The sequence below is a fragment of the Colletes gigas genome, unplaced genomic scaffold (assembly GCF_013123115.1).
Source record: "Colletes gigas isolate AHSC1104 unplaced genomic scaffold, ASM1312311v1 Colletes_gigas_Sc00008, whole genome shotgun sequence".
Taxonomy (NCBI): Eukaryota; Metazoa; Arthropoda; class Insecta; order Hymenoptera; family Colletidae; genus Colletes; species Colletes gigas.
In genome coordinates, this window is record NW_025106637.1 from 9047663 (window position 1) to 9063366 (window position 15704).

Sequence of the window (15704 nt, forward strand, 5' to 3'; positions counted from 1 at the left end):
TTATTATCATGAAATCCCTGCTTCACCCCAGTTTCAAAGTTAAACACTAATCCATTCAAGCAGATCGCTTTTCCTAATACCGAACGTCTCTATACCCCGACTCATGAGTATGCTAGATAGCCTCGCTCAGGAATCCACTTATAGATCTCATTTTCGTAAGATCTTCGTCGTGTCTTCGTTCACGTCGTAAGAATCCTAATATGCTTCACGGTTTACACCTCTACAGAGTATACTAATGATTCTGAAACGAAAAGTTAGCAGATAATTACGGGAAATATACACTGGCGTGCAAAATTTAGGGAACACTAGACTTTTATCGAAAAATTGCTGATATTTAAAGTAATAATTTCGCAACAAAACAAGTCGTTTTAAAGCTTGCAGCCCTCCCACGCGACGCAGAAATGACCCTAGAGAAAACTGCTAGAGGATTCTGAAAATAGAGGTTCCAAGCTTTAAAACGATTTCAGAATGATTGCTGTATGATGTTTTGTTATGAAATTATCACACTTTAAATATCAGCAATTTTTCAATGAAAATTTAATGTTCCCTAAATTTTGCACGCCAGTGTAATTTCATCTTATTTTATTCGTCGATTCCGAAGTCCAAACTATAAGATGTAATTCATGATCGTGCTCTCAAACCCAACTAACCATAAGGTCTGACGTCGAAAAAACGCCGGAAACGGCGCACGCGGATGAGTATCGGGAAAGTCGTTAGTATTTTTCCTCGTTGGAAAGTTTTAAGTAAATCTTAGCCGATCCCACTTGCGATTCAGCTCGTGGACCGCTCAACCGAATAACTTACTTTCGACGCCATCACCAGTTCTTAGAACGATAATGATCCATTAAGAAACTCGGGACTCGAGCGTTCCAGTGAATACTCCCGGGTTAGCTAGAGCGGCATTTTCTCACAAAGCAAAAAAAAACAGAAAAAAGAAAAAAGAAAAAGAAAAACGTTAATCGGGAGAACACGGCGCCGGAAATGGTGAAGTCTTTCGACTTTTCATCGAACTGGAAGGAGTCGTCTTTGTGCTTAACGGAGGGTGCCAGCATGCGGTAGCGAAGGGTGGGAAAGGGATGAAGTAGGGCGAGCTAGACGAAGGGTTCGCTTCCCGATTCCAGATGAACGGATTTCGTTAAAAGCAGATTTACATTTCCTCGGCTCCTCGGAATATCTCTCGCTTCTCCTTTTTTTTTTTTCTATTCCTTACTCGCTCGCGCGAACGTTCTCCGACTATATGCGTGCCGTACAGATCTCGCGCGACTGAATTCCTCTCCCCCTCCCTACCCCATGACGTCTGAAACTCCGCGATGAATTCACGCTTGATTTCTCGTAGGTGGATTCCTACACAAAACATCAGCCGCAGCAGTCCTCGCAGCAGAAGTGGAATCACAACGACGCTGCCGCGTCCCATGCCGATCACCAAGAGAATCTTCAGTGGATCGAGATCAGGGTGAACCTTGAACCGTTCCATTACTCGAACGGCCAGTTGAATCTGCGCTGCAGCGCCCAGATTCCCGGCATATATTCGGCGATAAGCGAAGTGCAGCTTGGGGCTGGTCTGCGTGAACCCGTGCCAGAGAGAGGTAACAGGAATTTTATACTGACTTTTGACTAAGGCTAGGACTTCGATACGAGTGCTCCAGACTGTAGCCTAATACTACGCCGCGGGATTCTCGACGACATAGTCGAAAAATGGCGAAAGCCTAGAATAAATACTTCACCCCCACGAATTAAAGGTTACAAGGCTATATTGATGAACAATATTTTGGAATCAAAATCCCAATTTTCGAACGACTTTTTTATAATTTTATTGACGGAATATTGACCTATGTATTTTGAAAATAATCTGAACAATGGATAACGTTACCCTCCACTTTGTTAACCGTCTAAACATGCTTGTAGAATAAATACTCCACCCCCAAGAATTAAAGGCTACAATCGTCTGAGCAGTGGCGAACTTGGAAATGCGTTTTGGAATCAGAATTCGCAGCTTTCGACCGACTTATTTTTTAATTTTATCGACGGAATATTGACCCATAGAGTCTTGAATTTGGTTCCAAAAAGGCAGAAAGTGATTGTTTAGAATCGCGGTATCTCTGCAAAATAAAATCGTAGCCTCATTGAGAACAGGTAGGCTTGAAGTCATCTATTAATAATCATCACGATTTATTTTGTAAATAATCTGTGCAATGGATAACGTTTCCCTCCACTTTGTTAACCGTATAAACATGTTCAGCGCACCTCTAGCCACCGCATGAAACTTCTGGGAAACTCCGTGGTGCGTATTGCACACCAAACAGAATGTTATAGCGGTTCGCACTGTTTACGCTCCCACAGTCGTCTAACTTTTCTAAAAACAAACTATTTTCTACGCTCGTAACATATTCACAAGCACATTTCTTTCACGCATACCGAAACGAATCTTCGTTTAGACGCAAATTTAGAAAATTTTGATTATTTTCGAAACATTTAATAGTCGTACGCGGTGGAAAGTATACGTGTACTTCGATCAATATTTATTTTAAGGGCATGTCAACTGACAGTTCGGAACGAACAAAGTAGGTTTGCGACTCGATGGATTTTTTTGGTAAATTGTCAAATACCGTTGTCTGTTTCATTTCGCCGCGGTGATTGGCTCACCTGCTTCTCGACGAGCTCGCTTGCGGCCGGTTGGTGTACGCTGTGGGTAATAGTTGCATCCTCGGGCTACCTAGCCCGGGATTAGCCGGTCGGTCGCACAGGCTAATAAATTTCGAGAGTTAGGGTCCACCCACTCGAATTCGGAAAGGAAGCCTCCGGTGCACGCTGCGCTCGCTTCCTGCACGCGACGTCGACGAGATTTAATTGACCGGCCACGGGTAGAGCCCCGGCTCCTATTACCCACCCACACCCCTTCCTTTTCCCTCCTCCATTCTTTCCATCCCCTTGTAATATCGTTCCCTCCAATACATACAGGGTGTACCCAGGTTAAACGATCAATCTGCAATGTATACCCTACGAACAACAAAACTGTCAATGTTGCTGCGAAACGTTCGAAATTCTCCTTTAAAACGTATTTAATTTTCCCACTTCGAATAGTAAAAACTTAACGATGGCAAATACGGGATACAAAAAATTCGTCCAATTGTGTAGTCTATATATACACACGTTGATATTTTCAAATAATAACCTACCAGTGCTATTGGGAGACATATTGCTAATAGTAATGACGGAGTTCCTGCACATTTCATTGTAGCAGCAGAGTACTGGTGCACACGCATTATTCACTTTAATCGACAGAACACGGAGGAACGATGTTCCTGTAAAATGGTCTCCTTAAACACCGCATATTACACCATTAGTCTATTATTTCTTGGGTGTGATAAAGCGATTTACAGGTACACTTTTGGAAATTGGGAGGAACTTGAAATTCTGCTAATATTCTCTTACGTATCCAATTGTAGCACACAATACAAAATGATGAAATAACGACAGGATGAATTATACATAATAAAACAATTTTGGTACAATTTTTAAATGAATCTATTATGAAACTCACTAGAATGTCCAAGTCTGATCTTTCTTTCTTCCCACAATACATTTAGTATACGGGGGTCGTTCAATAATGGTTTGTTTTTAGTAAGCATCATGACAGACAGCTGTCAAAGTCTCAGTTATATCCACCACATGATTTCATGTTTATTGTTGATTGGAGGAACACTTGGAAAAGTGTATAGAGCTATAAGGAGATTATGTTGAAAAATAAAAAAAAATCTACCTAAAATAATTTGTTTTTCTATCTTTTTCTAAGGACTTATTGAACGACTCTGAGCACAATATTATTTTCTGACATTATACAGGGTGTTCGGCCACCTCTAGCAAAAATTTTAATGAGCGATAGTAGAGGCCAAAATAAGACAAAAATCAAGAATACTAATTTGTTGGTGGAAGTTTCGTTAAAAAGTTATTAACGTTTAAAGTGCCGCTCTTACTGAATTTTTTTCTCGAAAATGCGCAAGATTTCGGGGGTATGTCTATTCACCAAAAATGACTGTAATTGAACCCTACAACCGAAAATAATTTTTCCACAACGATTTGCAATTTTTTAATTTTCTCGAATAATTTCACACCTTCTCTATTTTTTTTCTCGAAAGTGGGCAGGATTTCGTGGGTATGTCTAATGACAAAAACTGATTGTAATTGACCCCCGCAAACGAAAATAATTTTTCCACAACGATTTGCAATTTTTTAATTTTCTCGAATAATTTCACACCTTCTCTATTTTTTTTCTCGAAAGTGGGCAGGATTTCGTGGGTATGTCTAATGACAAAAACTGATTGTAATTGACCCCCGCAACCGAAAATAATTTTTCCACAACGATTTGCAATTTTTTTTCTCCGTTGAAAAATTTAGGCACCTAATTGGATTTTCAGTAAGGAATTTTTTTCTCGAAAGTGCGTACGATTTCGGAGGTATGTGTAATGATAAAAAATGATTGTAATTGATCCCCGCAACCGAAAATAATTTTTTTAAAACGATTTGAAAAATTTTTTTTCGCCGAAAAATTTCAGCACCTACTCGATTTTTTTTCTCGAAAGTAGATAGGATTTCGGAGGTATGTGTACTCACCAAAAATGATTGTAGTTGACCCCCCGCAACCAAAAATAATTTTTCCAGAACGATTTGAAATTTTTGAATTTAATTGTTAATAACTTTTTAACGAAGCTTCCATCAACAAATTAGTATTCTTGATTTTCGTCTTATTTTGGCCTCTACTATCGCTCATTAAAATTTTTGCTAAAGGTGGCCGAACACCCTGTATGTAATTCTTTATTTAGATAAACCACCTTGATTCATCTTATATTGACGTCTTTCGACGACGCATAGTGATTTTTCATGATACGACGGCACGGTTAATGTTCGATGCAAACCCGAATTAACGGACTACACGTCGTATAATTAATAATACCCAAATAATCCGTATCGACGTGTTGGGAAATAGCTGAATCCTACGAAGAAGAATTTCGAGATCGTCGAATATTTGCACCGCCCAAGGCATACGAATGCTTGGATTACTTTGATGCAGCGAGTATTAACGGTAAACCAATTTTCTCCACGGATTATCCGCATTATTCGGGTAAGCCGTTCGAACAGAAATAGCCGGACAGCAACTTCCTAATTAAGACTGCGATCGTGTCGTTGTTTTTCAATCGAAACTAACGCTCTGCGTTCGCGTAGAAATAGGTGTAAATTTCGATGACCCCGTGAAACTATTCGCCCGTGCAAATAATAAAGGCTTTATCTTTCGTAATGGAATTAGGAAGTTTAGACGACAGATATAAATATAATTAAAACTTAAAGGACGTTTTGTTTGGTTTTTCAGTAACGAGCTGTTAGAAATTTACGGGAAACGCTGAACTCGACGGTAACGACTAAAAAATTCTCCTTCAATCTCGAAGCAATTGAAGTTAGCATAACTTCATTTTTCCTTATGATATGCATGTTGAACTTTCGAACTTCCGAAGTAGTCGCACTCTTCGGTCACTTGAATTATATTACGAGCTTATTAAATTTTATAAACTTGTCATGGAGCCGCTCGAGCGTCCCCGAACTTTTGTATTCTCCACCGATCGAGCGCTCGAACCTAATTTATTTTCGCAGCCATCGTTTGCAACAATCCCGGAATCGAATTAGATTTACTTTTATTTCGTTCCTTAGCGATTCCCATCCACCGCGGGGCGTTCTTAAATCCGGAGAATGGAATTCTCCCGCGATTGAAATAATCACTTACCTCCTATAGAGGAGAGAAATTATATCATTCGTTCTACAAAAGGTAATGAATTACATTGTATCGCAGAGTACTTTCGGTGAAGCGAGCTACGAATACGAACCGTAAAATTTCATCTAGTTTTTATCGACGAGCCACGTGGCGCGATTAAATTGAATTCTGCCGCGTTGAAAGTAGAATATGATGGATGGCGTCTAACCGACAGCTCTCTCGTCTCTTTAAAACGGGAAGAATTCACTATCTCCTTGCGGGAAAATGATTTCCCGTTACTCGCGAATTAATGTCGTGAAATTCACGTTGCACGATATTTTTACGCTTTAGGTACTCGAGTTAAGCGTCCAGTTCGTACATGGAATTCCTACCGGCGTAGTTTATCTTTGTTAGAAATAATCTTCGACGTAATGGTGTTACGAGATCGAGTCTAGTTTGGATTTATTTTTCGTTAGCTAGCTGAATTGTGTTCTTGGAAACCTCAAATTGCTGGATATCATTCTAAATGTGCCGCTTTAATCCATTGACTGGTATACAATCGTGTTGTTTCGGTATAGACAATCGGCTATGCAGCGGTAAACCAGAGTTATTTGGGATAGGCAATCAACTATGCAGTGGTAAACCGAGATATCTCACGTGATACGAAGGGAAAGTACGTATGTGGGTCAATAGTAGCAGAATACCACGTTATTGTGACCGGTGTAATACTGAAAATCTGGAACTACTCGTGCACTAACATGGCCCAACATTTTAACGGACTTGTAATGTCTTAAAACGTAACGAGGAAACTTTTCTGGCATGTTTTAAATACACTCAATGATAGTAAACAATGTCGTTCAAATCATAATCACGTGTATGCTCTATTTAAATTAATATATTGTACAGGGTGTTCGGCCAATTCCGGGAAAAATTTTAATGGGAGATTCTAGAGATCAAAATAAGATGAAAATCAAGAATATCAATTAGTTGATTGAGGCTTCGTTAAAAATCTATTAAAAAATTAAATTAATAAATTTCAAATCATTCACGAAAAAATTATTTTCAGTTGCAGGGGTCAGTTACAATCATTTTTGGTGAATAGACATACCCCAGAAATCCTACTCACTTTCGACAGAAAAAATTCGAAAAGGTGGACTTTTTCGGAGAAATTAAAAAATTTTAAATCGTTCTAAAAAAATTATTTTCCATTGCAGAAGTCAATTACAATCATTTTTGGTGAATACACGTACCCTCGAAATCTTACGCACTTTCGAGAAAAAAATTCCTTACCGAAAATATAATGCCTGACCAAACATTGACATGTTTCCCTAAAATTTCACGCGTATGATTAAAACATTTCAAATCGTTTTAAAAAAATTATTTTTGGTTGCAGGGGTCAATTACTATCATTTTTGGTAAATAGATATACCCGCGAAATCCTACTCACTTTCGAGAAAAAAATTCAGAAATGTGGACAAATTTTTCGACAAAGTTAAAAAATTTCAAATCGTTCTTGGAAAATTATTTTCGGTTGAGGGGGTCAATTGTAATCATTTTTGGCGAATAGACACACCCCTAAAATCCAACGTACTTTCGAGACAAAAATTCCTTAACGAAAATATACTATGTGGTCGAAAATATTTCTATAACTTTTTAACGAAACCTCAATCAACAAATTAGTATATTTGATAAACGAATCATCGCAAAACAGGTTAAAATAAATGGTGAAACCTGTGGAAATTATTCTACTTGAAATTCCAACAGATTTTACTTTCGTTTATTCGTTTTCATTTTGGTTTTAGAGATAAAATGCGCACCGAGCATAATATAGGAAAAATAATTTACCGAGAATTGTTTTTCAAAATTTTGTCAGCCGATACGCGTTTGCTTACTCGTCCCGTTTTAATATATTCCCTAAACCAAATTCTCGATCTAAATTCATTCGAGGGAAAGGATTATCGGATAAAAAGCCAAAACTGGGGTCGGGTGCGCGCCGTCAGAAATTCGAGCGAATCGAGATTAGATTACCGTACGAAGAAACGAAGCCGTTCTCGAAGAACGGGACGATCCGGCATATTAAACGAGAGTGGGTATTTTCTTTGGAGTTTGGCTTCCCCCTGCAAAAATCGAGCGCGCACGCAAGAAGTTCCACCGACGAGCAACAGCCGGAATTCTGTGCCGTGTTCCGCGTCTTCTTTTCCGATGGAATCGTGGGGGTACGTTAGGATTCGGTCTCGTTGAGAAACTTGCCTCGTAGAAGATGTCGACTGTAGGGTTCTCGACGCATTCCGAAACTTCGGTTCACCGTCTGGCCCGCTTCTCTCTTGACCCCTTTAAAACCTCATCCCCTCGTCTTACTTTCTGTTCTTCTCGCGCTCCCCCGAAACCCACCCGCTGAGCCTTCGTTCCAACGGCTTCGCGAATCTCTTCTGGAATCCCTGGACGCTGATCTCACGTGTGCAACGACGAACTAAAAGGGGAAGAGAAGCGTTTGAACGTCCTCAAATCTCTTTCTATGAACGCCACGGGTTCGCGCGGTAAATCGTTAATGGATTCCCGATCGATCTGATTCCGTTCCGCGATTCAATTATTAAAGTTGATTAAATAAAGCCCCGGTTCGAAATATTTTTTCACGAAACAGTAGAAAATGTGCGAAGTTAAATATTCAAATATCGGCATATAGCGTCAGAAAATTATTCTGGCGATATCCATAACGCGTATTTTTTAACCCCAATTCGCCAGTTATCTTACTATTCAGCAGAGAAATGATATTGGGTTGAGTCATCACAGGTAGTGGATCATAAACTATTTTGGAGATTCCAAATGACTTGTAGTTCGTTTTCGTCCGTCGTGCTTACCTTATTTTAGAGGATTGAACAGTTGAAAAATAGGAGTCAGCACGCTCAGATCAACTACTAATACAATTTTTCATGTAAGTAAAATGGAGAAGTCAAATCAGTACATTCGTTATATAATGTTATGGGAGTTCCAGTCTTGTACTAGTGGGATTCACTATAAAATCCACGTCAAACAACCAGAGAATTAGCAGATAAGTTGAAGACATCCCAATCTACCATTTGTCGACACCTGGAAAAACTAGGAAACGTCTGCCAGCTAGGCGTATGGGTTCCGCACAATTTGTCGGAGAAAAACAAGGCGGATAAGATGGCAGTTGTCACTTTGCTCTTGTCTATGAACATAAATGACCCATTTTTGGACAAACTGATTAGAGGAGAGACAGTGGGTAGATAAGGATAAACAACCTCTACCAGAACCCAAAGCCTCTCTTGCGAAGATTGTCTTTTACGTATGGTGGGATCGAAGAGGAATAATCCATTATAAGTTGCTAAGGCGTAATGAGACAGTTACAGCAGGCCTGTACACCGAACAATTAATAGGATCCAAGCAAAGTTACAACAGAAACGGCCAGCACTTACATAGCATTGCTTTTGCATGACAACGCTAGACCATGTACAGAGTCACCCAGGAAAAAATTTTGAAACTAGGATGAACCCTGTTACCTCATCTCCCGTACTCACCGGACCTAGCCTCCACAGATTACCATTTATTTCAATCCCTAAAAAATTCTTTAGAAATTCAATAGCGGCAACCATGTACAGGAATTCATTCAAACGTTTTTCTTCAAAACAAGATGATTTTTTTTGTATCAGAAATTGATAAGCTACCAAATAAATAGGAAACTGCGTTGTGTAACTCTTTTAACCCTTTGCACTCCGAGAGTATTTATCAATATAAACGATAAGCAATACCAAATTAAATTTTGTGATGTGATTCTAAAAATAAAAAAATATTCTTCATTCTACAAACATGTATATGAATACCTATAATTTAAATTTTGTTTATCTGTTTTCTAAATTCAGTTTGTGTCATCATAAATGAAACTTCGATCGAGCCATGGTACGTATTATGTTTGTCGCCATAGTAGCGCCAGTGGAGTGCAAAGGGTTAATAAAGAAATGAAATTAGCGCGAAAAAACGGCAATTACTTATGACTGAAGGCAATAGATTTGTCGAAATTTGAGGGACATCTCTACCGGGCAAGACAATTCAGATGATGTTCGTACAGTTGGTATGCATCGAATCACTCTCCTAAATGATGTTACGCTATCAGTCCTTGAGCATACCTATTATTCGGCCCGCTTTGCTCACGTGTTAACTACTCCGTGAAGGAAGCTCACGGGTCGGACAACCGGACAGTCGACCAACATCGTCGAAAACGATGACATCGGCCACGTCGCTTATCGGCTGCATGGTTTCGCGCAGCGAAATCATAGCGACGCAGACGGGCCACGTGCGGCCAGATAGGGAAATATCCCGCTGTATAGTTCACGGAGACGCGTCTCAATGTCCGTGGTAGGTGCACTTAAACGCCGGCTGAGAACGCTATCCCGTGATTGATCGGCGACGCTTAGCGTCGTGATTATCGGAAGTGTCTCCTCGTCGATTATTTTGACCGATGGCCACGGCGATGTCCCGGGAATCACTTCCGAGTCTCCTCGGAGCGTGAAAGAATTCTCGGGCGCGGTCAGCCCGAAGAAAAATGTATTTAGGAATTTCTCGCCATCGCTGAAGCGATCGAAGCGTTTCTCCGGGGGCCAGTCTCATCTCGTGTCGACGCGATGTTTTCGTGATAGATCATCCCCCTTATAAGTTTCCTTTGGAGCATAGTTTCGTGGACCCCGTGAAATATTTATATTAACCCTTTGCACTACAATTGTTTTCCTAGTTTGTTCTCGGCCAACTCTGGTTTAATTTTTGTGGGTTTGACATCACATGTTATTTAAAGTTTAATGTTATATTAACAAAACTATTGTTCAGAAAAAATGTATAATGTCAAAATACAAATATTTAGTTTATTGTTATTTATATTTTTCTTAAGTATGTAAAAATGGCTTCCTGTCGCAAGTTTCACGAAAGTAGACTGTTGCTCGCCTTCCACCTTTTATTTTTCGATTTGAACATACCAGGCAAGTCTTCCCCGATCAAAAAGTAATCGAAAGTCGAAAAATAAGGACCACCCTGGTAAGGAATCAAGTTCACAAAGTAGCATCGAAATTCTGTCAGCATCTAGTGTGGCTCGAAATAAGGTAAGGTGTTTGAGTCTGCATTGTACCGCAGTGGCGTGTAAAAATGCAAGTTTGGTCCGTTCGGGGAATTTCGTCTCCACTTTAATCCTGTGTAATTCGCGAAGTTGTGCATTCAACGCCGCCGACTAACAGCCCTTTTTTCCATAACTTTCTCAACTTGGCAAATTTCGAGCCCCCGGAAGGGCAACACGCACGCGTAGGCGTACACACGCGGGTACGACAATAACAACGTCTTTTACCCCATATTCCAAGTAAATCGTTTCTGTAAAACTTTCGAGGACTCGTGCCACGAACTTTAGAATGTTAGCTCATGAAGTTGTCTGGAGAGTTTTTATATCAAGAACTCTTCAGATTTCCCTGCAGCTTAAGCCTCATGGACTCCTCGGAAAGCACAGTCACTTGAATCTCACTGGAAAGCTCTTACTGGAAACCCATAGGCGAACGTTACATGCTATTTCGACGTGTACATCGCGGTCTCATGCATTACGAGAATCATTCCGGGTATTCTTGAAATTGTTTGTTCCAAGAAAACTCAGTTTTGCTACGTTCAGAAACAGAAAATTGATCGGTGTTACGATGTACAGTATTATCAACGTTCAACGGGGAGAGACGTCCTTTATTTTCTACTTTGATAAGCTTACGCTGGGTCCGAATGCGTTTGTAATTGCTTTTTGCGATTCATATTTTAGTCTGAATGATTCGCTTCACATTTTATTGTTAATGGGATAGCAATAGGAGATGCACTGTGGTCGAAAGTATAGGCACATATAACGATAACGAGCAGAAGACTTTATTATATAAGGTGAAACACATAATGATCTGTTACGTTGTGTCTGGACGCGAACTCGCGACGATCTGATGAACGCACGGCACGGTGCTCGTCTTAAGAACGGTTCGATTTAACAATCGACGATCGCCCTAACCGAAAAGGGCGATTGCACGCCGTGTGCAAACCACGACGTGTGCAACGCTGAACCGTTAACGGATTCCGTCTCGTGATATACCACGAACGGTTTCCTGTGACAACACATTTTTACGTTGATTACTTTTCTCGGTGGGCGCTGAGTGTTCACGATAAAAAGAACAATCCTCCATAACTGTTGTTAAACTACGAGATTAAACGAGCAATTGTTTTTTAGCGAAGACACGTCAAAGTATGTTGTACGCAAAAAATTCACGAAACAAACAGCATATTGAATGTGATAAAGTGAAGGGTAAAATGTACAATACGTAGATTAATTAATATGCTTGTGTAAAATACAATACATTCAACACTTAACATGGATTAATAATAGATAAACGGAATTTCAGTGGGCAATTCATGGATCTTGAAATTGATATTCGTTTCAAAATATCGAAATGTTTGCATCGTTACCAAAATTTGGTATATCCACGTGTAACTATCGTTATAAAAATGAACGATTATTGGAGAATACGTGAAAATTAAAATCATTATCGATCTCGTTTCTTTAGCTGGAACTAAAATATCTATTATTCAAATATTCATTAAAACGCTGTTAACGTATTTTCTTTGGAAAGCTACCAACAATCGAGCAGCGTCGCTTGAAAGAAAAGCTTAACTAACCATGGGGACGCATCGATTTAAAAGAAATACATTTCGAGCACGTGTATTCGCGTTTCCTCGAGGTAGCTCGATAAAAAGATGTCTAGAGCGAATCCGGAGGATTGATATGTCGAAAAAGAGCGCGGCTCTGTACTAATTCGAGAACCCGCGGTGCTCGTTCCTTTTGGTCCCTTTTCCATCAAACCCCTGGCACCGACGTTACAGGAATTCGTTCGGTTCCGCGCTAGTAGTAATTTCATTTCGTTCACACCAGGTCTTTTGCAGGCTACTGCTCGGGTCCGTTGATTCGTACGTATTACTCCCTGGCCCGTGGTCGACAGAATTGTTTTTACGGAATTGACTTTTCCCCAGACCGAAGGAACAAAGCACGAAGAAAGAAAATCTATTGGCGTTCCGTTTAATAGTGTCCCTTGCGAGAGTTTCTGCTCCGCTGGGAAATTTTATTACGCGTTTCGGTATTACGGTTTAATATCATTACCCATGATAGATAGAGGAGAAACAGAGGTTCATGGAAATAGCTGATGAATTATCTGTTGTACGTGTTCAGCCCGCGGACGTTAAAATTTCTCAGTGAATAAGTCGTATGATTGCGTGAAAATTGATTTAATTCGATTGCCCATTTAAATATTTTGCGTACGATTTGAGTAGTATTTTAACAGTTAGAGACAATTTTCAATTGGGGGTGTTTGTATTTTACTTGCTCTTGAGACCAATAATCTGCAGGATTTTTAAATTATATTTTTCTGAGCCTCGCAGTATACTCTCTTGATTCGTTTTAGTTGGACCCTTTGACACTTCTACTTTACAATTATACGCTTCACGGGCTCGTACAATCTGCCGTAAAGCGCGGCCATATTAAATGACCAGTACGACGCTGTCATAAAGTCCAGTATATTGCAGATTTGATGCAGGAACGTGTTCAACGACCAGTCAGAAAGATTGTCTGTATAGTTTCAGCTTAGAAACAGAATCATTAACTCGAAAATATATTTTTTTACGGTCAAGTGTACTTCTGTGTAAGATCGTCGAACGGGTCGTTTACTTCTGTGGGGAACACGATGAACGACAGGTCGAAAGAACTACGTATATTAAGCTGGCGTAGCCATTTGAAAAGGCCAAAGCAAAATTAATACGATATTTTTTTGCTATTTATTTGCTAATTATTTGCCAAAGAATTAATTTTTTTGCTCCAGCCGTTTTTGAGAAACAATGGCTACGCTACCGTAATATTAAGCTGGCGTAGCCACTTATTGTATCTCTGTACGTAAGACAGATATCAATACCATTCTTGCGGCATATTTTGTTGCTAATTTATTGCTCTTAATCCACTGAATATTAATTTTTTTGCCCCAGCCGTTTTCGAAAAACTGTGGCTGCTGTAGCTCAATATTAACCTAACGTAGCCACATGTTGTATGACAGTAGGTAACAAAGCTATCGATACCATTCTTGCGGCATATTCTTTTGCTAACTATTTGCTATCAATCCCCCGAATATTAATTTTTTTGCCGCAGTCTTTTTCGAGAAACGACGACCGCGTTGGACCAGCGTTAATCTAGCATAGCCACGTGTCGCGCCTTTGAGCCTAAGAAAGCTATCGATACCATTCTTGCGGCATATTCTTTTGCTAATTATTTGCTATCAATCCCCCGAATATTAATTTTTTTGCCGCAGTCTTTTTCGAGAAACGACGACCGCGTTGGACCAGCGTTAATCTAGAATAGCCACGTGTCGCGCCTTTGAGCCTAAGAAAGCTATCGATACCATTCTTGCGGCATATTCTTTTGCTAATTATTTGCTATCAATCCCCCGAATATTAATTTTTTTGCTGCAGTCTTTTTCGAGAAACGACGACCGCGCTGGACCAGCGTTAATCTAGCATAGCCACGTGTCGCGCCTTTGTACCTAACACAGCTATCGATACCATTCTTGCGGCATATTTTTTTGCTAATTATTTGCTATCAATCCCCCGAATATTAATTTTTTTGCTGGAGTTAATTTAGCATAGCCTAAAGGGTGTACAATGCTGGTTGTAGGTAAGTGCAGAAAAAGAATGAAAGATTTTGTATCATTTTATTTTATAATTTTATATCTTTCATGTACATCAATAATCGTGGCACGATTTTGTAATTTGCTTTTCGATTTGTGCTTTGATTTTTTAGGTCATCAAATTCTATCCAATTTGTTTGTGGATCGCCTTTTCGATATATAACGGCCGTGTAATGGCCTGTTACTGTTTGCAAAGTTTCTTCCGCATGCCTTGTCGGCAGGCCATGATACAAAATCTTTCATTCTTTTTCTGCACTTACCTACAACCAGCATTGTACACCCTTTAGGCTATGCTTGATTAACTCCTTTCCAGCGCGGTCGTCGTTTCTCGAAAAATACTGCAGCAAAAAAATTAATATTCGGGGGATTGATAGCAAATAATTAGCAAAAAAATATGCCGCAAGAATGGTATCGATAGCTTTGTTACCTACTGTGATACAACATCTGGCTACGTTAGGTTAATATTGAGCTACAGCAGCCACAGTTTTTCGAAAACGGCTGGGGCAAAAAAATTAATATTCAGTGGATTAAGAGCAATAAATTAGCAACAAAATATGCCGCAAGAATGGTATTGATATCTGTCTTACGTACAGAGATACAATAAGTGGCTACGCCAGCTTAATATTACGGTAGCGTAGCCATTGTTTCTCAAAAACGGCTGGAGCAAAAAAATTAATTCTTTGGCAAATAATTAGCAAATAAATAGCAAAAAAATATCGTATTAATTTTGCTTTGGCCTTTTCAAATGGCTACGCCAGCTTAATATACGTGAAAGAACTATCGTTACACCGCGTTGTGTTTTATCGTATGATAAATCGTTACGTCTGTAGCCCCTATTACGTGAAACACGAAGGGTTGAGTGGAGAGATAATATCAAAGAAAAGGGGTAGAAGTTTACCAGTTGCATCGTTGAATAATGCTATCTGTAACTAAGAAAAAGTTCCGTCGTTTTTCTTATAGACTCTTTACGACATTGTAGCGGGGACAAAGAATGAGATTCATTCGTATCTAAAACTTTCTCGTTTCCTAGACAGTTCCTGTATCTAATTTATTAAATTGTGTACTTTTGTCCATTATTTGCGCAATAATAGCCACAATGTAAATTGTGGAACGAAATTATATATCAGTTTGGAGAAGTATAAGCTTATCTGATTAACTGTTCGGTGGAATAAATATTGCGAATAAATCACTTTTCCGTAATTTTATTTATCATTTAGTATTCC

At 39.5% G+C, this 15704-nt stretch overlaps 1 protein-coding gene across 1 annotated transcript in view; it reads left to right on the plus strand.

The window, feature by feature from the left end:
* Positions 1 to 15704, plus strand: part of LOC122396724 — a 208702-nt gene that overhangs the window by 191372 nt on the left and 1626 nt on the right. Inside the window, exon 5 of the mRNA XM_043395359.1 lies at positions 1337 to 1586. Within this exon, the coding sequence (XP_043251294.1) occupies positions 1337 to 1586 (250 nt within the window). The remainder of the gene's footprint in view (positions 1 to 1336; positions 1587 to 15704) is intronic.